We start from the raw sequence: 24,440 nt of genomic DNA, 5'->3' as shown, positions 1-24,440 counted from the left end.
AGTCTGAATTGTGAGATATAAATGACGTCGTCGTGCCTCACCAATCCACTCTGACAGCACAGAAAGGAGTTGTTCACAAAAGATGCATTGTTTAAAAAGCCTGGACATTTCTGTTCCAAAAACCTGATCATTTTCTTGAATTTGGTTTAAATGGATCCTTTTTTTTGTTTTTTCTTGCTACTGACCGCACATGGCAGTCATGGCAGTTCAGAACGTATATATATTGGTGCCCTGAACCCCTAAATGTTATGATCCCCATGTGAGGGACACCCTTCCTAAAATACAAATACAAGCAGCTGTTTAAATGCCTAAAGACACATTTATGCTATGGCAACTAAAAACATGTGTAAACTATTTTCTGAAATACTGACTTTCTATTAATTTGACAAATGTAAATAAATCTGTTCTGTAAATTGTGCATTATTATTATTATTTTTCACTCAACCTTTCTTCTGACTCCCTCGCAGCCCCTGAAAACACAGACCTAATGTACATTGACTTTAGAGTAACAACTAAACTTTCTAAAATAACAAATATCTAGTTCAGTCAAGAAACTCTAGAGGACCCTACATGCAGTCTGCAAGCAATCACATCAACACCGCATGGCACAAGCTGATTGGCCTCTGCTGATCCTTCAACCAATGCGATTGCTTGCTTAACATTTAAATAATTTGGTTAATTGTTTGCTGTAAGTTAGTCCTACAGCACGCTATCAGAGTTCCCCTGAAACCCTCCACCTCCCCCAGCTCCACCTGCCTATCTTCTACGGGACTTAGGTACATATGTTTATGCAGCTCACAGCAGCATGTCTGAGTATCTATCAGCTGTAGCAAGTCCATACTTGCTCTGCAGCAACGGCAGCAGTAGCAACGGTGTAGCAGATCCAAGACCAAATACATTAACATTGCCATATTCAATAACATGCTAGTTGTCATGATTGAACTGTTTAGACTCAAATGTCTGAAATTATGTATGCAAAGAAGTGTGTAGCTAGTACAGTAATACAGACACAGTATTAGTTACTGTCTCCACTCCAAGACCTTCTGAACCAAGCAAGTGTATGTGTGGGACGTACTGCACTGCCAACGTTCTTGGCACGTTGAATATATTTTCGCACTCTGTAAGCCTGATGGTGAAACAAACTTGTGGTATCATATTATGCTGTTCAGGTTGGAGATGGTCATCAGAGAGAGTTGATCAGCGTGATGTTCCAGTTTAAAGATCTATGGCTCTATAATTGATGGCTCCTCTGAAACCCATTTGAAGCAGGAAATTACAGCAAATAGCTTTTCATTTTTTAAAAATGAAACCAAATGGATGCTTGATGATAATGTACTCCAGGGGAACACAAGGACTAAGACACAAGGTGAAATGAAAATAAGAGTTCCACTTTTCAGTGTTACTTTTTGTCTCAAGATATTGACTTTTCATTGAAAAGTCTCTTGTTTCACAGCATAATCATTTAGATAATGATCAAGGCCCTGAAACATCAAAATGTTGTTTGGAAAATATATCTTTGTGATTGGAGCATTTTATGCTAAAAATAAAGATATTTCAGATAAAGTTTTTCAAAGACATTCTAGTATCACTAACAATGCCTGTCTCACCTTGATCACCCTCAGAGAGGCAGTGTATTCTAACTCCGGAAAGTTTTTAAAGACTTTAATGTGAACTTTAGTAAAGTGCTTAGTGCAATTAGTCATTGATTTTTCCTTTCGCATCTAATAGTTTTTAACCAAACCCCGATGTCTTTATCTGTAGTGGCTCAGAAATAGCTGCACAGGCTAAAAAATAAAAGAAAAGAGGCATTCAGAGTCTCAATTGTTGAACTTTTCAACAAATAAAGCACAGTGTTCCAGAGATGATTGACAGTATTGTGGGGAATTTGAAAAAGTAGACACAAAACATTCACAGTGACATTCCCAATGTAAAAGTCATGATATATAATTCATGAACTCTAAAGTTCTAAAAGCTTTTCTGTCACAAAACAACTTTTAAGAAATTTCTGAATTATCTGTGAATAACTACACTGTCTATCATCCTGAAGCAGGCACGTGCACACATAGACATCAAAGGGGGCTTGAGCACCTGCCCTTTTTATTCCTGGAGAGAAAGTGCCCCTTTTTCTGGGGTGCTTTTTTTTATTTTATTGAAAAATAATATATATTTCTGTTTGCGCACAGCTTCCCTGTCAAACAAATATATTTATTGAAGAATAGTATATCTAAATATCAGGTCAGGAGTTCTGAAGCGCTCCCTCTCCCTCTCCCCGATTGTTAAACCCGATTGTATTATCTCCGTCTCTACGGTTAGAATCCTGTGAGTCCATAGCAACGCTCTGTTTTTCATGGCAACGGTCTGTTATACTCCGCACAGCGGTCTGTTATCAAGAAATAACAGACCATGGAATTCAACCAAGCCATGTAATAAAATAAGCTAATAAAATAAGCATATATCACCACCAGGTGATATGCTTTAGTTATTTTGTTTATCCTATTTACCTGCATTGCCCTGTTAATTAGATGCAAATGTGCGCATTTCAACTAGTTGACGCCTAATTTGCATACAGAACGTCCCCAGTTAATGACTTACATCAAGAGTCTTTCCCCCTGAAATTTAGAAATCTAAATTGGTGAATTTAGAAGAAATCTACAGATGCAAACAGATGGAGGATACACTCTAAAGAACGTAGTAAATCTGAGTAACTGCATCTGGTACATTAATAAATAAAACTAAAAGTAGAAATAAGTAAACATTAAACATTAAAAATAACAATATTTATAAATTAACTTTTTATTTATGAGTAATTTAACTTTTTTTATTTCCTCTAAACCTTTATAAAATAGTATTCCATACAACCACAAATACATACTTGACATTGGCTTTTATTGAATTTTTACTCAATTATTTTGGGAAGTTTAATTTTAAAGTGTTATGTATTCTGATAACACCAAAATAATTAAAACGATGCAGTGCCTTGTGCAAAAATAAACAAATTATTAGTAAAACACGCCCCTCTGCTTGATGCAGTTATTTCGGTTATTCTAAATATGAAGAGTTCAGATGAAAAAGCCTCTAAGTGCCATCTGAAATTTCCTTATAATGATCATTTTTATCAAGCTTGTATGTTTATGTTCACTTATTTCACATTACTGGCAATGAAAATTACCTATGAATTGTCATTTAAGTTAAATTACTGAACTTGAAAAAAAATGCTAATTTTAGAAGAAAATTTCAGATGGCACTTAGAGGCTTTTGCATCTGAACTATTCATATATACTTGAAACTAGTAGCATAGAAAATGTTTTCAAAACATGCACATTGTGGAATGGTTTGCTTTGCTGCTCTATAAACCTAGTGAATACTAAGGAGACCATGGTTTCTGTGTGAACGGATTATTTTGTAGACATCTTTTGAAAATGAAACAATTGCGTGAGTTTGAGGAAGATAAAATTAATTAACTTTTTTAATTAATTTTTTAAAAAGGAAGTCAGAGTTGCGTTAATATATTATACTTTTTTGTTTAAAAAAAGAAAAAAAAATACGTAATTATGAGAAGTGCCCTTTATTTCACTTGAGCCCCTGCCCCTCAAAATGTCTGTGCACGTCCCTGTCCTGAAGAGACCAATCCACCAATCTAATAAGAGCTCAGTTTGACCACCCACTCACAGTGATTTAAAAGTGCTTTATGTAATTTTTTCGACTGTACTAAAGCATAAAAATACCATAATATGTTTGCAGAGATGTAGGAAGCATTATAAGTTCAAATACTTGTTTCAACACTGTCGCATTTCAACCGCTAGCTGTCAGTTTTACATACAGCACCTTTAAGAATCCCTACACTCATAAACAACATATTGGTAATGCTTTATAATACTGTTCCATCATTAATGAATAACTACACAGAAACAAATGAGTAATGCACAATTCACATTCTAGAAACTCCTGATTAACTAGTAAGTAATAGTGCTCAGTTGAATGTGGTAGTTCACTATTAGCTAATCTTTTTTTCTTACCTCCCAGAGGACCACTAAGAACTACTATATACAAGTTCATGGACTAATGCAAAATGTATAAGTATTATTAAAGAAAAGATCATGTTAACCAACTAGTAATGACTCAAGTATTACAAAATCCAAAACCTTACAAAAACCTCAAAAGCTTACAGTGACTTCAGTCATTACTACAGAGTTATCATGCTTTTCACCTCAGAATACTGATCCAAATAATGAGTAATTCCTTCTGAAGGACTTGGTAATACTTGAGTCATTACTAGTGGGTTACCATGATCCTCACTTTATAATTAATTACACATTATGCATTATTCATATCAATTATAAACCTGTATATAGTAGTTCTTAGTAACCCTCTGGGAGGTATGAAAAAAAAGTAGTTACTTATTAGCTATAGTGAACTACCAAATTTGACTACACACTATTACTTACTAATTCGTTAATCAGAGTTACTTGTTAGTTAATAGTAAAGTTACTACAGTGTTAATATTGCGTTATTCATTTGTTCCTGTGTAGTTATTCATTATTATTAATGACGGAACAGTTTTCTAAAGTTATATAGATACACCTGTACTGTATATCACATATACAGTACAGGTCAAAAGTTTGGAAACATTACTATTTTTAATGTTTTTGAAAGAAGTTTCTTCTGCTCATCAAGCCTGCATTTATTTGATCAAAAATACAGAAAGAAATGTAATATTGTGATATATTATTACAATTTAAAATAATTGGTTTTCAATTTATTATACTTTAAATTATCATTTATTTCTGTGATGCAAACTGCATTTTCAGGATCATTACTCCAGTCTATCACATGATCCTTTAGAAATCATTCTAATATCATGATTCATTATCAAAGTTGGAAACAGTTCTGCTGCTTAATATTTTTTCATAACCTGTGATACTTTTTTAGGATACTTTGATGAATAAAAAGTAAAAAAATATATATATATATTTTTTTTTAAAAATAGAAATCTTTTGTAACAACAATATACACTACTGGTCAGTTATTTGGGGTCAGTAATTTTTTTTATATTCAGAGATTTTCACCAGATGTTGGTAACAACCCAAGTAAGCCATACATACAAAGAAACAAACAAAAATAAGTTCAGAAATTAAGTTATGTGTAATATTGTGAAATGACATGAAAAAGTATTGAACACATGAAGAAAGGGAGGCGCAAAAAGGCATTGAAAGCCAAGACAACTGCAGAAAACTTACAGTAATTAAAAAGCAATCCAGCCCCCTGTCAGTGGAAATTAATAACAGCTGGTTCAGTCCCAAATGATGGCCTACAAAAAGGTCTCATTGCCAAGGTGTCACACAAGACACATCTCATAATGGGTAAAAGCAAAGAGCTGTCTCAAGACCTTCGCAACCTAATTGTTGCAAAACATAATGATGGCATTGGTTATAGGCGCCATCCTAAGCTTCTGAATGGTCCAGTGAGCACTTTTGGGGCCATAATACGGAAGTGAAAAGACAATAATTTCACCATAAATTTGCCTCGACCAGTGCTCCTCGCAAGATTTCTGATAGAGGAGTGAAAAGAATAATCAGAAGAGTTGTCCAAGAGCCAACACCAAGTTGTATGGTGTTTTTAGGGTAATGTGCACTGCCATTTCTCCTCCAAATATGGTGTGTATTATGGCATCCAAACGGTTCAATTTTGCTCTCATGTGACCACACTATATTCTCCCAGTATTTCACTGGCTTTTCCAAATGTTGTGCAGCAAACTTTAAATGAGCTTCAACATGCTTTTTTTCTTCAGTAAAGTCTTGCGTGGTGAGCGTGCATACAGGCCATGGCGGTGGAGTGCATTACTTACTGTTTTCTTTGAGACAACAGTACCTGCTATCTGCAGGTCTTTTTGAAGCTCTCCACAAGTGATCCTTGGCTCTTGGACAACTCTTCTGATTATTCTTTTCACTCCTCTGTCAGAAATCTTGCGAGGAGCACTGGTCGAGGCAAATTTATGGTGAAATTATTGTCTTTTCACTTCCGTATTATGGCCCCAAAAGTGCTCACTGGACCATTCAGAAGCTTAGAATGGCGCCTATAACCAATGCCATCATTATGTTTTGCAACAATTAGGTTGCGAAGGTCTTGAGACAGCTCTTTGCTTTTACCCATCATGAGATGTCTCGTTGTGTGACACCTTGGCAATGAGACCTTTTTGTAGGCCATCATTTGGGACTGAACCAGCTGTTATTAATTTCCACTGACAGGGGGCTGGGTTGCTTTTTAATTACTGTAAGTTTTCAGCAGTTGTCTTGGCTTTCAATGCCTTTTTGCGCCTCCCTTTCTTCATGTGTTCAATACTTTTTCCCTGTGTCATTTCACATTATTACACATAACTTAATTTCTGAACTTATTTTTGTTTGTTTCTTTGTATGTATGGCTTACTTGGGTTGTTACCAACATCTGGTGAAAATTTCATGTCAATAGCACCTTTGGAAATATATTTACTGAGAAAAATGATGACGTGTTCAATACTTATTTTCCCCGCTGTATATATAAAAAAACGTAATGTTCCCAAACTTTTGACCTGTACTGTATTTCAATATATCTACTATAAACATCAAATGTATGGCATAAATACTTATAAATAAGGACAATAACCAATTGTTTATATAGTATTGTTTCTGATTTGGTTATGCAATTTGCAGTGTTTCACTGGCTAATAAGTGGTAATTTCCTCATAGAAGACCTTAATTACAATGCCTTGCTCTTTTAGTCTGACTTTTCACTTTTTTTTTTTACTTTTTTTTTTTATATTTCAAATCTGGTTGCTTTGGTGTATGGTTTAGAACTCTTTATTTTGTAATTGATTATTAGGGAAATGAAAGGGGAAAATACTTCTGAAACCAAGGCTGCTTAAAAAGTGGGCGGTCCCAATTGCACTCTGTTGCCCTTTGTCTATGGCAACTAGCTGTGCCTGGGCTTTATCCCAGACATACTTGTGAAGTGCTGGAATTGGCAAGCATTCCTACACACTGTTCTACTTGGAGCAACATGGGTCAGAAAGTCAAATTTTTCCATCAGATAAAGTCTTATGGTAGAAAGAAAAGAATGTAGGGCAAAGAGTGGAAAGAGGGGGGATTAAAGAGGGGGTAAATCAGTAGGGATTATGCAGCAATAAATGATTCAGATCAGTTATTATCAAAATTGTTATTTCACATGTTTTATCCAATTTTGTTTTAACATGTCCAATCGGATAATGTCAAGAACAAGATGTTAAAAATTGCATCTGATATTACTTCCAGTGTGCGTTTTTGAGTGCATTCAACATTTGGGATAATGTGTTCCACACAGTCAGCTCTGTTATATACTGCATGTTTTGTAGGTCATCCAGAGATTTTGTGCATTTGTATACAGTGCACAGTATATTATGAAGCAAAAGTGAATCTGTTCTGATATTGGCATATTTTAGTAAAACTCCACAGATAGGAATTTGCCAGAATTTACCCACCAATAAAAGTAGGAATTTAAGGACAATGATTCTGCAAATAAACTTTACAGAGATAATTATATTCATATTTTACAAAAATAAATAAATATGCAAGAATTTCACATTTCTGCTTTTAAAACCTTTGGAATGCCTTGCCCTGTGAACGTCCATTGTATGCGCATTACTATAAATGTGCTTTTCATTTGTGCTGGATGAGTCAGAATTATTTTCAGCAAACCACAAATGCCATAGAGAGGTGGTATTTAACAATGCATCCTAACAGTACAAAAGAGAGGCAAATTCAATCCCTTACTTCCTCAAGGTGAGCTCAGCGATAGCCTGTACAAAGCCGAGGAACTAATGTGAGCTTCTTCTGATCTCAAATCAGATATTTTAGGGTTTCTCAAAGTTTCAGGACTTCATGGACTGGGCTTAATCTCTGAAATTATGAGAAATGTGTGGCGTCTTGATTGTGGGTCTTGACTGGATTCACAAAATTCTTCTCTCCTGCTATTTCCTTCTAATTTTTTTAGTTAAGAAAAAGATAATATTTTGTATTCCCAAAAACCTTTCTTAAGAATGTTCATATATTTTTTCTTAAGATTGTTCATAAGACAAAATTTAAGAAGTATTCATATTATTGAAAAGAGTATTCCTGAAAATCATTGTACATAATTTAAGCTAGGATCAGCTCCAACCTGTCTTAAATCCCCATAGGTAAGATGTTTTATTAATTGATTGGGTTGTTTCAAACATTAAAGGTAGGGTAGGCAATTTTCGTATAGGCTAGCGATAGCGAGCTAGCTTTGAAAGCATGAGATCCCACTAGAGCCCTCCACGGGCCAAAAACTCCAGCCCTAACCCGGCCATGGCCCGTGGTGTTCAAGCCCTACCCGGCCCCAGCCCGACAACGGCTGCAATTTTTCAGCCCGAACCCGACCCGAGACCAACATCAATATCACTTTAAGCTCTCTCTGACGCGCGTTCTCTGATGCGCGCTGTCTCTGCTACACGCAAACACACGCACGTCACACGCTACCAAAAGGTAAACTTTTATTATAGGCCTGAAACAACATGCCCAATCTTGCCCACAAATATTGAACAGACTGTCCATTAGAGAGAAGCATAAGCATGCAGTAGAGAATATAGCGCTATGGGATCCAACCGCAAAAATAAGTAAATAAACGGCCTACCTTTCTTTGCTTTTAAGTAACTGAAGAACAATGTTCAAAACAATGTTCGAAAATGAAGAACTCTTTGCCAACTGGCTAATGAATAATATTAATACAAATTTAAAAAAAATCCAACTTCTCCCTGATCCTCTGCATGGTCAACTGTCACCTGTTAATGCACGTGAGTGACGCTTATATGCGTATTGCGTTTGTGTTGCTTAGGCGATATATAATATTTATAATATAATAAATATAACAATATTTCATACACACTATGTGACGTGTGCTCTGCACGTATATTATGGGCACAACGAAAGGAGAGAAGCTAAATAAGCCCGAGCCCAATCTGTAAATAAATAAAAAAAGGCCCGAGCCCGGCTCGAATGGGCTTAGCGTGTCGGGCCCCGTCGGGTCCTGACGGGCTTGCAGACCTCTAGATCCCACCCTCACTTCAGTGCATCTCCAAAGCCACGCCTCCTTCTTGCAAGAAAATGACATCTATGAAAAGTTTCAGTCTGGATTCTGACCGCACCATAGCACTGAAACTGCGCTCGTTAAAATTACAAATGACTTACTTTTAGCATCTGACCAAGGCTGTATCTCAATACTAGTTTTACTTGATCTTAGTGCTGCGTTCGATACTATAGATCACACAATACTCTTAGATCGACTACAAAATTATACTGGTGTTCAAGGACAAGCATTAAGTTGGTTCAGATCATACTTATCTGACCGCTACCATTTTGTCTATTTAAATGGAGAAAAATCGATCATAACTCCAGTAAACTATGGAGTGCCGCAGGGATCTGTGTTAGGCCCTCTGTTATTCTCAATATATATGCTGCCACTTGGAAATATTATAAGGAAACATGGAATTAGTTTCCATTGTTATGCTGATGACACTCAAATCTATATTTCATCACGGCCAGATGAAAACGCTAAATTATCCAATTTGACAGAGTGTGTTAAAGATATAAAAGATTGGATGACGCACAATTTTCTTTTATTAAATCCAGACAAGACAGAGGTACTAATCATCGGTTTAAAAAACCGCCCACAAAACCTCTCACACTACAACTTTAACATAGTAGGATGTCCTGTTACTTTATCCTCTACAGTAAAAGACCTAGGTGTTATACTAGACTGCAACCTGTCTTTTGAAAATCATATTTCATATGTTACAAGAACAGCCTTTTTCCACCTTAGAAACATTGCTAAGCTACGTAACATGCTATCAGTTTCTGATGCAGAAAAATTAGTTCATGCATTCATGACCTCGAGACTAGATTACTGTAATGCTTTATTAGCCGGTTGTCCTGCATCCTCAATAAACAAGCTACAGTTAGTCCAAAATGCCGCCGCTAGAGTTCTTACTAGATCAAGAAAATATGATCACATAACACCAATTTTATCATCACTACATTGGTTACCTATAAAGTTCCGTATTAATTACAAGGTATTGCTACTGACTTATAAAGCCCTAAACTGTTTAGCTCCAGTCTATTTAACGGATCTTCTATCGCCCTATAATCCATCGCGCTCTTTAAGATCACTAAATTCGAGGCTTTTGGTCATACCTAGGATATCCAGATCCACCAAAGGAGGGAGAGCATTTTCACATTTAGCTCCAAAACTCTGGAATAGTCTTCCTGATACTGTTCGTTGCTCAGACTCGCTCTCCCAGTTTAAAACTAGATTAAAGACACATCTCTTCAGCCAGACATTCATATAATACTTTTAATCTTACAGTTAAATCCAACCTCTAGTTCATAAACGCCAGAGGAGAACTGGCCCCTGACTGAGCCTGGGTTCTCCCAAGGTTTTTTTTTTCTCCATTAGGTCACCTGATGGAGTTTTTCGTTCCTTGCCACTGTTGCCTTTGGCTTGCTCAGTTGGGGATATTTAATTTAATTAATCAATCAACAATACTATTGATCAGCATTACCAAACGTGGACATTTTCCACTAGAAACAAGCACTGATGTATTATTTTAATTTAATACTGTGAAGCTGCTTTGATACAATCTGTATTGTGAAAAGCGCTATATAAATAAACTTGACTTGACTTGACTTCAAAACACACACAGCATCACGAGAGATGGCATTAAACTACCTCATGTCTCAAAGCACATAACATTACAATAATAATGAGCATAACAACTTAAAGAGCACTGACCTGTACCACCTGACTGCTACAGTTTCATTTCAACGTTGATAGTGTTACCATTGAAACGCATAAATTCGAGTCATGAACCGCTCCGAGTAAAACGTCACAGGTTTGCATTTCTTCCAAATTACAGTAGTTATAATGCAGTAAAAGCTTGTCATTTTGGTTCAGGAGGAACTGTGAAAGGCGGCTGCTGTTTCGCTGCTCAGTGACTGACGTGTGTCTAAGTCTGCATAGCATGAAATGTGCTGATGAGCAGGGTACACAGAGGTATGGAAATACAGTGTGCGTTCACTCTAGCTAGAACTAGAGAACACAGAGACCCGACGCATTCACTCTAGAGAGAGCGCAAGAAAGACGGAGTGCAATGAATGGAAATAACCTCTGCATCTCGAGACAGGCTCTGTTAAAATAGCTATTTTAACTTGACACGGCACATTAAAAACACAACGTAATTACTAAAAACAGTAATTAACTCAAGCCGGTAGCGACAAAAATAGTCTGTGCTTATTATGATAACTACGGTAATCTGCAGGCAGCGGAAAAAGACGGGCTTGGAGGTGTTTTTCAGTGAGTCTTCAGCAAAAGCCCCCTTTCGATCAAATAATACCAAAGCCTGTCATTTAAGATGTTCTTAAGAAAATATTTGATAACTTCTTAAAGTCCCCCTGTGGTGAAAATCAAGCTTTTAATGCTGTTTATATGTATATGTGGTGTTTTTAATATGCTTTAAGATAAACCATGTGCAAATTCATAAGTCAGCACCACTGCTGAGTATTTTCTCCTTAAAACTGCAGTGAACCGAAGACAGTCTCAAAAATGTGTTTTTTGAAATCGCTGGTGTTTCTGATGTCACAAACTTCCTTGTAACCAATCACTTCAACGTGTGATCATCAATGAGTGAATCTCTGAGCTGCTGTGAGTGGAGGCGGGGCTATATTAAATGAGGCAAGGGTGTAGATTTACATTCAAGCTATTTTAAGGCAAGAATAATTTTTTTCAAGGAAAAAACATTTAAATATGTCATTTTGGTGATCAAAGATGAGTTTTAAGGGATACAATGATTGCCTACAGGGGGACTTTAAGAATTTTCTTACAAACTTCTTAGAATTTATCTTAAGGATTTTCTTAACCTCTTTCTTAAGAAGATTTTTGTGACCCAGCCCCAGGTCACTGGCTTTGGATGATTGAAACGCCTACTACCCAAAGGGATTATGTTTGGCCTTGACCAACAATAGAGCACAAATAGTCCAGTTACAAAACATCTTCAATGCTGTTGGCAGGAACAACAGACTCAAAGAAAACTACTATACAATCCTATTGCATCATGGTTATGGAAACACATTCCATATGTCCATGTCATGTGCAATGAATATTGATTATCATTTCTTCCATTATGTCAATTAAATGTGTTAAATCATATCTCAAGTCAGGCTGTTCCTGTTGTACATAGCCTACTCAGTGTGCTTCATTGTGTTACTGAGCCAGTAACTAGCTTTAGTATTCAAGGTGTCAATAGATTTCTTCAAATGTATTTCTTATTTATTCAGACGAAATACTCTAAGGCACTCATGTGGTAAAGTAAACAGCCTTTAATGAAATTGGCTAAATCACTAAAACCAGTTAAAAGTAGAAACCTGTAGATCTTCTTTTATCTGGTTTTAATGATTTAGCCCACACTGTAAAAAATTAAACCGTGATTTTTACGGTAAAAAAACGGCAGCTGTGGTTGCCAGTACTTTACCGTGAAAAATACGGTAGCAACGTTATTGGTTTTACAGACTTAACTTAAAATTTACAGTAATAAACCGTAATTCATTATCTGATATAATGTGAATTTAACGTCCTATTGAAGTATTAATATCTGTTTTGTACCATTGTAATACACTGATAACCAACAATCACAGCAGTGATGAGAGTCACATGATCAATCAATGCTCATCACAAGCAGCTCTTCCACAAGAAATGTAATACTAATATAATAGAAGCTACACAGTGTCATTCACACAAACATTAAACACCATCATGGTAACACACATGAAATTTTAAAAATGCAATAAACATTAATTTAACAACATTAAATGTAACATAAAACCCTAATGTACATAACTGATTAGAACAAACTAAGAAAACTATGAAGAAACATAGTTATTTTAACAAAAATAGATCAAATGTGAAGTGTCACGCAGGGAATTGTGGGAATGTCAATTTACGGTTTTTCACTGTAAATTATACAATGAGTTGTTCTTTTTCACTTTCAAAAACTGTAAATTTAATGGTATTTTACAGTAAAATTACATTAAATGTACCATTAGATCTATCACAGTTATTTACCATATATAGTATGGAAACTTTCTGTTAACCAATTAACAGTTTTTCACTGTAGTCTTTTACCGTTAAAATCACAATAATTTTTTACAGTGCAGTTCATTAAAGGCTGTTTACTTTACCACATGAGTACCACGGAGTATTTCTTCTACATAATTTGATGTTTACCTCCAGTTCATCCAATGAGCAGCAGTGGCTATGTAAAGACACCCGTGTAGCACTCTCTGCTTCTGTTTTTTGCAAGTGTATTTCTTATTTATGCTCCACCTGATTCAATCCCCTTATAGTAAATTGTTTAATCTTTCAATGTGATTAAAAATATATTTGGTAAAAAAATAAATAAAAAAAATAATAATAATATTTATCAATTATTTTTTATAATGTAAATGATTATTGTTGTTATTACTGGTAATACTTTACAATAAGGTCTCATTAACTAAAAATGAGCAGTACAGTTCTTACAGAATGTATAATCTTTGTTAATGTTAACAAAAATACAACTGTTCATTCATGTTAGTTCACAGTGAATTAACTGATGTTAAAAGATATATATACATATACATATATATATATATACATATATACTGTAGAGTGCAAAAGTTCTAATAATGTTAGAATTTTTCACCAAAAAAAGTTTTAAACCAATTATTTATATTTTGCCTTTAAGTGCCAGTTTACATTTCCAAAAAATATTTTTGCCATTAATTGTAATAATCAGGGATTTTATTTTAATTTAAGATTATTTTTACACTGTTGCTCCACCATTACATTCCACGAAGTACTTGACCTGATGTCAAACTGGCTGTAAAAAAGAAAGTGTACTTGTGTTATGCATAAAACACATTTTGGAACAAAACAATATTTAACATTTGTTGAAGAAAATGTAAGTGGTGCTTGAAAAGTTGCCATGGCTTATGCGGTTGCTATGGTGTTCTGAGAGATTGCTTCACATTGCTATGCAGTTCAGGGTGTTCTAGGTGATTCTAGGTTGTGTACTGGCTCAAGTCAATAGATTGCATCTCCAACTATCTGTGATATACTACTCTCTATAATCTGAACTCCAAGTGCATAGACAAGTAACAACACACCTCTCCTCATCAAGACACACAGTTTGAAGTATCTTTCACAATCGTAAACGGAGCTGGACAAGGTCAGTACATGTGTACAGATCCCTAAGTATTAGTAGTCTAAACCATGAGGTTTATTCTGTAGACTTTGCAATGGGGGCCACTGTGTTTTGCTGGTAGCATGGATTACTGCTAAGAGCACTTCTGTTCTCGTTCTGGTGTTGCAACCCTGAAGCGATCTGTTGTGTGATTGAGGCACCGTCTTCATGATGGCTTGAGGATGATTGTGATGGAGTAACATTGTGAAAATTGGACCAGAAGGGAAAAATTGCACTTTAGTAATTCTCTCTCTTTGCCCCTCTCTCTTTATCTTGTTTCTCAGACTCACTACAGTGATGGAGAGTACATTATTAGACAAGGTGCCAGAGGGGACACGTTCTTTATCATTAGCAAAGGAAAGGTAAGATATTTTCTGTCACGGAGATAGAATACCAAAGAGGTTGCATGCATGAACTCACCCCAAAATTAAAATCCTGTCATCATTTACTCACCCTCACGTCGTTCCACACCTTCATGCAGCTTTTTCACCTGCAAGTCAAAAGGAAGGAATGATTTGAAGGATTTTCAAAAGGTTTTGAAGGATCTTCATGCAGCTGTTTTCCATTCAACAATAGTGACCATGTCTAAGCTCCAGAAATGACAGAAACAGTATCATACAAGTAGTCCATATGAGTTAATATTCTTCAGAAATTAGCTTGTGTAAATAACTGAGTGAAATTTAAGTGATTATTTACTGACAATCTTCCCCTCCAATTAAGACATTATTTCTAACATGGACTACAAACAAAAATAAGTCTTTATTAATCCATCATCTGCCTAATTATTTGTGTGAAAATGAATAAAACTTTTTGGTTTTACTACCACTAGGTAGAAAATGTAGGTAGAGAGGTTGCCTTTTGGATTTTGGATTTTGGATTTGACAGCTACAGTGAAAGGGAAGATGTTCAGTGAATAATAGCTTCAGAAAGTTCAGTCTGTTCCTTACACAGAAGTATTTACTGACTTAAGAGGTCTTGGAATATAAGTCATATAGACTATTTTACGATACTGTATGGAGTTTTATTGTCTCTTTGAAGCTTGACAGATGTGGTCACTGTGAATTATGGTACAGAATGTGCTGTGTTTGCTCTTTCAAAATTGTAATTTTTGTGTTCGAACTGTCCGTTAAATATGAATACATCTATAAGAGGCATTCATCCAAATACACTCTCTCTATTGTTGCTATCATTAGTGTGATAAATGCTGACTTATGACACATGTGAATGAAAAATAATTGACATTTTAGAAACAAATCAGAGGATTATTCAGTCTTTTAAAGGAGTAGTTCACTTTAAAATGAAAATTAGCCCATGATTTATTCACCCTCAAGCCATCCTAGGACTTTCTTCTTCCAGACGAATACAATCGGAGTAATATTAATAAATGTCCTGGCTCTTCCAAGCTGTACAGTGGCAGTGGATTGCAACCAACAGATTGAAGCTCAAAAAAGTGCATCCGTCCATCATAAACGATCTCTAAATGGCTCCGGGGGGTTAATAAAGGCCTTCTGAAGCAAAGCCATGAGTTTGTGTAAGAAAAATATTCATATTTAAAACTTTATAAAGTAAAATAACTAGCTTCCGGCTAAGGATAGCAAGGATGGCTTGAGGGTGAGTAAATCACAGGGTAATTTTCATTTTAAAGTGAACTACTCCTTTAATGATCAATGATCTGTAATTGCAGGTGAACGTAACTCGAGAAGATCCACCCAATGGGACCCCTGTCTATCTTCGGGCATTAGGGAAAGGAGACTGGTTTGGAGAAAAAGCCCTTCAAGGGTAAAAACTTCCTTTCACACTACTTATACAGCGCATCAGTCACAGCTGGCCACTGTCCATGTTTACGAAAGCAAGCGCTGACATCAATTATGTGCTCGATGGATCGTTTGCTGCTGGCACATGCCTAATGGGCTGTTAACTGAGAACAATCAAATGCACATCCACACAAAGCATCTGTTTTGAGATGTTCAGCTTGCTTCAGGAATACTTTTTGAATGGAAGTAGAAAGCATTTAAAGTCAACATCAAATTAAAGTTGACCTTATTTGCTTCCTTTTATGCACATTTCCGATTCCTGGTTTTACTAAATTAAAAACAAATCATTAATCAAAATGCAATAACTTGCTCCACCTCTGAAACAATTTTATTTTAATAAGAATGATTATTGTTTTGCTCAAAAATATTTCACATTATGGAAGTAAAGTGAGCTTTACTCACTTGGCATTTAATATGTTTTTTTAACCTGATTTGAAATGGGCTTGTATGAAAATGCCTGTCATATTTGAGGCTTTATTTGCAAGCGTACCGTCTAAGGGACTGGGAGCTCACAGCACTTAGTGAGTAGAGCTAATTTGGAGAAGATGAGACTGGTTGTGTCAGAACAGTCAGATGCACATATCCTCCCCATATCATATTTCTCACAGGGTTGGTTGGTTATGAACATCATCCTCTGATCTATTTCCATATTTCCTGCGTTATTCCCACCGCTGCTGATTCAGTAGAGGCCAACCTCAGGCAACTTCACTCGGCTTCCATTATGGCTATCAAGTTATTTCAAGTGAATGTTATTCCTGCTAAGCAAAGAGATGCTTTTCAGATGTAATTTACACATTTATTTTCACATGATGGTTTTGTTTTTTAAACTTTTTGAACAGCTGTTGCAATGGATGGAGACAGAGCATATGCAGTGAGGACCCCTAGTGGAGATCAGAGGAAGTGTTAGTGCATTAATTGTGGTGGTTGTGACAAACAACAGTCTATTTTATTGTTGTTGTTGGGCAATTACCATACCGAATAGTGGTAAACATTTTAAATGGATTCTATTTTCTAGTTTGTTTGTTTTTTCTCCTTTTTTCTATTTGACATGCTTGCCATTAGTGCACTTGGCTGGTTTTGCACAGTTGTGTTGCGGTATTGAACTTGTCATTGACCCTGAAAAAGGGGCAAGCTGTTAATGGACCGGAATAAAGAGCCTGCAGATTGCACACAAAATATAAGGTCCATGCTGGGAAAATTGTATATTTGATAGAATTAACTTGAATGAGAAAGTAGTAGGATATTGTGTGGCCACAGGACTCATTGGACAAGATCTCATGATGAAAGCTTTGATCAAGGAGGACATACTTTCATACATTTTGAACAACAAAATTCAAGAAGTCACTGCTTCTAGTCACTGCCAACCTGTGATGCACAAGAGAGTGAAATGAAACCTGAGCTACCTGATTAGATCAAAAGTGAAGATAGAGCTAAGAAAATCATCTGTAGTTTACGTTTAAGTTTGAGTTTTTGGTTTCTAATTGCCTCTTGAATTTCAATGGTTCAAAAAAAAACAAAAAACATATGATGGTCTGCACAATAAAAAAATTAAATAAAATGTATTTCAGTTACAGCCAAACTTTGGAGCAATTTGGATGGCATTACACTGTCCGAATTAGCCTACATTTGTTATTTCTAAGAAGTGGGAATAAATACTATATTCATTTGAACGGCACAAACCGGCAAAAATCGAGCACACTAAACAACACAGTTTCGTGGAGAGTGACATCACAGCTCCCAAAAACATTCCTGTTATATATAAGGAAAGACAATAAAAATAGCGAAAAAATAGTGATAAACCAGCACAACCTGAACACATATGACCTATTTGGAACATAAAAAAATATGTTTGTACCAGCACAGACGTTTGTTTTTGCAGCACAAATTGTGAATATTTTAGTCATTAGTCATGGGATGCCAACTTCATTGAGATTGTTGTTTGTTACAAATGACAGTTATTTATACACTGATGTTTATAGTTAGACATTGTGTGATCTTTTGTTTAATTGTCACTTTTCTTTTATTCACAAAGACACCTAGTTAGGTGGCTCTTGCTTTGATCTGTGCCCAAGGACGTCCAAGCTGATGAAGAGTTTATTAGTTTTTGCCTGATGAGGTTTTTACTCCTACAATTGTGTGTTCTTGATCTTCATGGCTTTGATCTCACCTCTCACTCAGCTTTAATTAGCACAGAGTCTTGCGTTTTTGTTTTGGTGGTGGTTTGTTTAGTTTTTTTTTTTTTAAGTGGTAGTATGTTTAGCAAATCAATCAGCACTCTATATTGAAGTGGATCAAGTCAGTCTTTCATCTTAAACAATATTTTTGTTATGCCGTTATGAGTCGTGTTTGTGTGATATGGAAGCTGCCTGGGATTTGACTAAGTAACAGCCATAACAATAGCTGTGGTCTTGTGGATTAAAGGCTGCTCACTGCTTTGATGTGCAACAGCTTGTATGCTAAGTAAACTTTCATGTCCCGCTTAAGCAAAACACCTTGTTGAGGCAAAATAATTAATTTGCTGCCAGTTAAGGAGATGTTGATTCTGTTGATACACTGGAAGGAAAGTATACAAACACATTCAGACCAAGGAGCACTGTAGGAGTGAATCTAATGAAAACACAATCATCAATTAAAATTAGGCCTATTTTAAGACCATTAAGCTTTTTTGTTTGTTTGTTTGTTTGTTTTTTGTGTTTTTTTTGTGTGTTTTTTTTTGTAATGTGACATTGTTTTTATGGCAATTCAACACATTTACTCATCCCAATTATTTTGAATTTTCCCCCTGTTATACTCAAAGGTTATTCTCATTTGATTATTGGTAGCACTTTACAGGCCGTGCAGAATTATTAGGCACGTTGATTTTCTGATCATATTTTATTCCCAGGAACATTTTGCCAATTCCAAACAATATTAATCTTAATAACTACTATTAATTTTGTATTTAATCATTTATAAGTGATATATAATTGTTCATGAAGGCTGGAAATGAAAAATGCCTTATTTTCAGGTGTGCAGAATTATTAGGCAAGTTTTCTTTTTCAGATAAAATAAGCCAAAAAAGAGATTTAACTCAGACTGAAAAGTCAAAAATTATTAAATCCCCATGAGAAGAATGCAATACTAATGCAATACTAGAGATTGCAGTTAAGGCATGACCATTGGACAGTGAAATGCTCATTGGGTCAGCAGGGTCAGACAAAAACAGGTGGAGAAGAAAAGATACATGCTAACTGCAAAAGAATGAAGAATTAAGGTGAAGAATTAAGTGTGAAACCATCAGGAACCCTTTAGTCTCCAGCGCCACCATTTTCCAGAACTCCAACCTACCTGGAGTCTCCAGAAGAGCAAGGTGTCAGGGTCTCAGAGACTTGGGTTAGGTAAAGAATCCTAAAAAATGACCCCCCTCTTAATAAGAATCACAAGATGAAGTGTTGTGAAATACATGAAGATTGTTTTTTTTATAGGCTTTATAGACAGACAGATTGAGAGTGACTCTTGAAGGACCAGCACCACATCCTCTTCTACCACTATTTGAAGAATTCATCTTCCAGAATACGTTTTAATAAGTTTTGTGAGTTTATTTTAAGTCCATCTCCTACCCTGAAGTCCGTTTTGCAGAGATGGACTTAAAATAAACTCACAAAACTTATTAAAACGTATTCTGGAAGATGAATTCTTCAAATAGTGGTAGAAGAGGATGTGGTGCTGGTCCTTCAAGAGTCACTCTCAATCTGTCTGTCTATAAAGCCTATAAAAAACAGTCTTCATGTATTTCACAACACTTCAGCTTGTGATTCTTATTAAGAGGGGGGTCATTTTTTAGGATTCTTTACCTAACCTAAGTCTCTGAGACCCTGACACCTTGCTCTTCTGGAGACTCCAGGTAGGTTGGAGTTCTGGAAAATGGTGGCGCTGGAGACTAAAGGGTTCCTGATGGTTTCACACTTAATTCTTCACCTTAATTCTTCATTCTTTTGCAGTTAACATGTGTCTTTTCTTCTCCACCTGTTTTTGTCTGACCCTGCTGACCCAATGAGCATTTCACTGTCCAATGGTCATGCCTTAACTGCAATCTCTAGTATTGCATTAGTATTGCATTCTTCTCATGGGGATTTAATAATTTTTGACTTTTCAGTCTGAGTTAAATCTCTTTTTTGGCTTATTTTATCTGAAAAAGAAAACTTGCCTAATAATTCTGCACACCTGAAAATAAGACATTTTTCATTTCCAGCCTTCATGAACAATTATATATCACTTATACATGATTAAATACAAAATTAATAGTAGTTATTAAGATTAATATGGTTTGGAATTGGCAAAATGTTCCTGGAAATAAAATATGACCAGAAAATCAACGTGCCTAATAATTCTGCACACACTGTACAATAAGGTTTCATTTGTTAACATAAGTTAACTAGTTAACATGAACTTACAATGAACAATATTTCTATAGCATTTATTAATCTCAATTAATGTTAATCTCAATATTTACTAATTAAGATCAAAAGTTGTATCTGTTAACATTAGTTAATGCACTGTCAACTAACACAAACATGAACATTTATTAACTTTATTTACTAAACAGACTAACATTAATTAATTAATTAATTAATTAAATTACTATTAACTAATTTTAACAAATGAAACCTTATTGTAAAGTGTTACCGATTATCATTACTTTAAATGTATTGAAAATTGTCTAAAATTGAATTTCATATATTTAAAATACAACAACAAACACAACCATGATGTATAAATACTTGACATTTTAAATAATTTAATGTCTTGTGCAATGTTAATGGAAATTGGGGATGAGGGTTCATCTGAATTGTCATAAAAATCAAGTCAAAATCCCCAAAATCTGTTTTCTTGTTCAAAGCCTGTGTCTAGCTACTTGTAGAAGTGATTAATTTTCATTTATACAATACAAAGTGACTTTATTCAAAATTATTTTAGTACAGTAAGAATGCATGTGAAAAGTCTTATATGAAAGTATAGATCTCCCAGAAAATTAAATTGTCATTGCATTGTTTGCTAAACCTCAGCTATACTATTGATTTTCACATTATGCTTTAGTTCACCCTAAAATTTCATTTCTATCATTATTTACTCACCAAACCTGTATGACTTTCTTTTTGATTTGTAACACGAAGAATATTCACACCACTCTTTTCCATACTTGAAAGCATACAGTAAAAAAGGGCTACCATAAATGTATTCTTGGGTGAGCTAACCCTATTATTACAATGTTACATTGATGACCTCTCATGCTTCACAACCAGCACGTTAAACTTGGTTTCAGTTTCTTGGAGAACCCTAGATGTCACCTCATCTTTGTCCTGCTATATTCTCCCAGCTTGATTGACGGCTCTGACCTTTCCCTCATAAACCTCACTCCATACTTGCTGTGATGTGCGCTCACTACATCCAGGCTTTGACTGACAGCTGAAACACGTTTGCACTGGCTGGTCTTAACCTCCCTCTGTCTTTCTTTGACTCGATCCTCACCTAATGCTGTCACAGTATTCAAAGACATCCCTCTGCCTCTGAAGTGTGACAATGTAATTGAAGGATGTTCCCCTGTGCTGGACTTTCTTTGTGGCAGTTTAATCCTCATGTGCGATTGACGTGATAAGTGTAGCTGAGATGTGAATAGCATAGGACTGTTTTAATAATCACATCAGGTGATATAATTGGACGTCATTCGCAAGAGCTGCGGCACCTCTGATATCTTCTGTCTCAACGGGAGTTTTCATCTTTTTTGCAGTTGTACTGGGAAACATCATATCTAATGAGAGCCAGTTTGAGGCAGTTGATTTCTAGCATATGCAGACACTAATGACACTCTAAACATAGACTTGTCCACTGGAAAGTGAAATATTCACAACTGCATGGTGCTAATTGGAGACCCATATGTCAAAGTTGAGGATGAGGGTGGCATGTCACAGGAATTGATATATATATATATTTTTTGTCCTTGTGTTATTTAAATGTCACATTAAAACCAGAAACATTTTAACTTTATCATTTATTTATGCTACTTTTCAAATGCATAAATGCCTTGTACCATACCAAAGGCCCTATTTTAACGATCTAAGCGCATGGTCTAAAGCGCACGGCGCAAGTTCACTTAGGGCGTGTCCGAATCCACTTTTGCTAGTTTAACGACGGGAAAAATGGTCGGCGAGCCAGGCGCATGGTCTGAAAGGGTTGTCCCTATTCTCATAATGAGTAATGGGTGTTTTAGGATTTACGTGCATTAAACCAATCAGAATCTCATCTCCCATTCCCTTTAAATGCCAGTTGCGTTGCGCCATGGCAGATTTGCTATTTACATGATGGAATTTGATAGTGGAAAGACCAAACGCGTCTCCAGAGCGCAAACGGAACTGCTCGTGCGCGAGGTAAAAGTGCTCAAGCAGACCATCTACAGGACAAGCCGGATTCCACCATATCTTTATGTACACAATAATAATCTTTACATTGTAATCCTTTTATTTAAAAAATGTGGCATGTTTGTGTGCTGCTGTGCGTTCCTGTGCGTTTAATAAGCAGAGTGTATGCGTGTTGTGGACCCGCCTATAGGCGCACATTACTAACACGCTCTTTAAATAACGAAAAAAATATTTTAAAAAAGCAGTCTCTTTCTGTTGCCTCAAAACAGAAATTGCTATGTGCCAGAACACACCTCGTTTTCAGACTAGCACGCCCATGGGCGCACAAATGGGCGCAAATGCATTTGCTATTTAAACAACGTAGCGCAGGACGTGAAAATGATAACTGCGTCGGACTGAAACTAGCAAAAAACACTTGCGTCGCGCTTGGCGCTGCATTGCGCCGGGTGTAAGATAGGGCCCCAAGAGTTTTATGGCCAGATTTACTAAACAGGGCAAATTAGCGTGAGAGCGCAAAACCAAAAAAGCGCAGATGAGAGTTCTGCGCGTGATCTACTGACGACTTGAAAATTAAGGAACACAGACGCAGCCGGATCATTTCCATAATGACCAACGCAATCTACCAAGAGCAGCGCTAATTAGCGTCCAGTTTAAGACATGCTTTTTTTGGGTGTTAAAACATGCCGCAAATACCAGTAAATTGACTAGCGCAAACATTAGTAAATCACCTTGCAAGATTCATCTAAATACTCTCCTCCCATAAATTTTGCGTCTTAAAGGGAAACTCCTATAAATGCATATGCAATATGCAAAATGCAAAAATAACCCTGTCCATGCCCTGTCCATGCCCTGTCCAACCCTGTCCATGCACTGCTAATAAATCCTGACAGTTTTTTTTTTTTTTTTTTTTTTTGCGCAAGCAGTTAGTAAATCTGTCCCTTAGACTTAAAATATGAAAATCCATCATAAAAATGTTAATTATAATTTTAAATGTGTGTACTTTTGTCACACTCCATGACTGTGTGTATGTGGCAGGCAATTTATGGGCCATTTATGATAATTGTACATAAGTGGTCTGCTGTCTGCAGCTGGTTTTGTTGATGTCCTTTTAATGTTGCTGAACAAATCAGTTATCTGAAGAACAATCAATGTAATTGTAAAGGTGCAACACTATTTTTGCAGTTTGTTTGAGTGGTGCTTCCCTGTTTAAAACTCTGCCACAATGCAAGGGGTTGTGGGTGGTTGTCAGGGAATTGTTATGGAGCTCTGAGTGGTTTTCATGTGTTGCAGTTGCTATGGAGTTTAACAAGCCGCACGATTTGTGTTATGATTTGTGTCCTTAGCACAAACAGGGTGAGTTGCACCACAACATTTATTACCTATATAGGGGTTAGTTAAAATTTGTTCAAAAAGCATGAGCAATAATAGCTTGCTTTAGTGTCATAAGTCATAAAAATATAAAATACGAGTTAATAAATATAATATTGCACTACTGGGAATGTTTTCACAGACTAATTTGATTTAAAATAATATGAAGCAACCTATGGCTCATTAAAAAAAAAAAAAAACATGCCTCTATCAAAATTTTTGCAGAACTCCAAAAGTGTACCCAACTACCTATACATACAATCTACACTAGTGGTAGTAAAACACCAACAACATTCATTTATTTTTTAATTATGGTTACAGGAGCAAATCATTGTTTAATAAAGACTTTTTTCATGAGGTTCCATGAACAATACTTTATGACCTCAAAACACTTGTACCATAGTTCATGATTTGTAAACTAATACATTTTGAGATTTGCACATAACCAGCTCCATATTTATGGCTTTTCTAACATAGTAAACTTGCTTGGTAGGTCACCTGTTACAGCACTGAACTTGCGATGTGGATCATTCAGGTATGAATCCCGTGAAACACGAGTCACAA

The 24,440-nt window shown here is 35.8% G+C and overlaps 1 protein-coding gene across 3 annotated transcripts in view; it reads left to right on the top strand.

The window, feature by feature from the left end:
• Positions 1–24,440, top strand: part of LOC311096507 (cGMP-dependent protein kinase 1-like) — a gene marked incomplete at its 3' end in the record, with an annotated part of 154,287 nt that overhangs the window by 119,697 nt on the left and 10,150 nt on the right. For 2 of the 3 annotated variants that reach the window (XM_084135707.1, XM_084135706.1), the window contains exons 6-7: positions 14,584–14,661; positions 15,984–16,078. In XM_084135707.1, the coding sequence (XP_083991833.1) occupies positions 14,584–14,661; positions 15,984–16,078 (173 nt within the window). Of the gene's footprint in view, positions 1–14,583; positions 14,662–15,983; positions 16,083–24,440 lie in introns of those variants that run through there. The other variant, XM_084135708.1, reaches the window with a different exon arrangement.

This window comes from Abramis brama (assembly GCF_963993115.1).
Source record: "Abramis brama genome assembly, chromosome: 14".
Taxonomy (NCBI): domain Eukaryota; kingdom Metazoa; phylum Chordata; class Actinopteri; order Cypriniformes; family Leuciscidae; genus Abramis; species Abramis brama.
The sequence above is the reverse complement of the archived record's forward strand: the minus strand, read 5'-3'. Positions and strand labels throughout refer to the sequence as shown.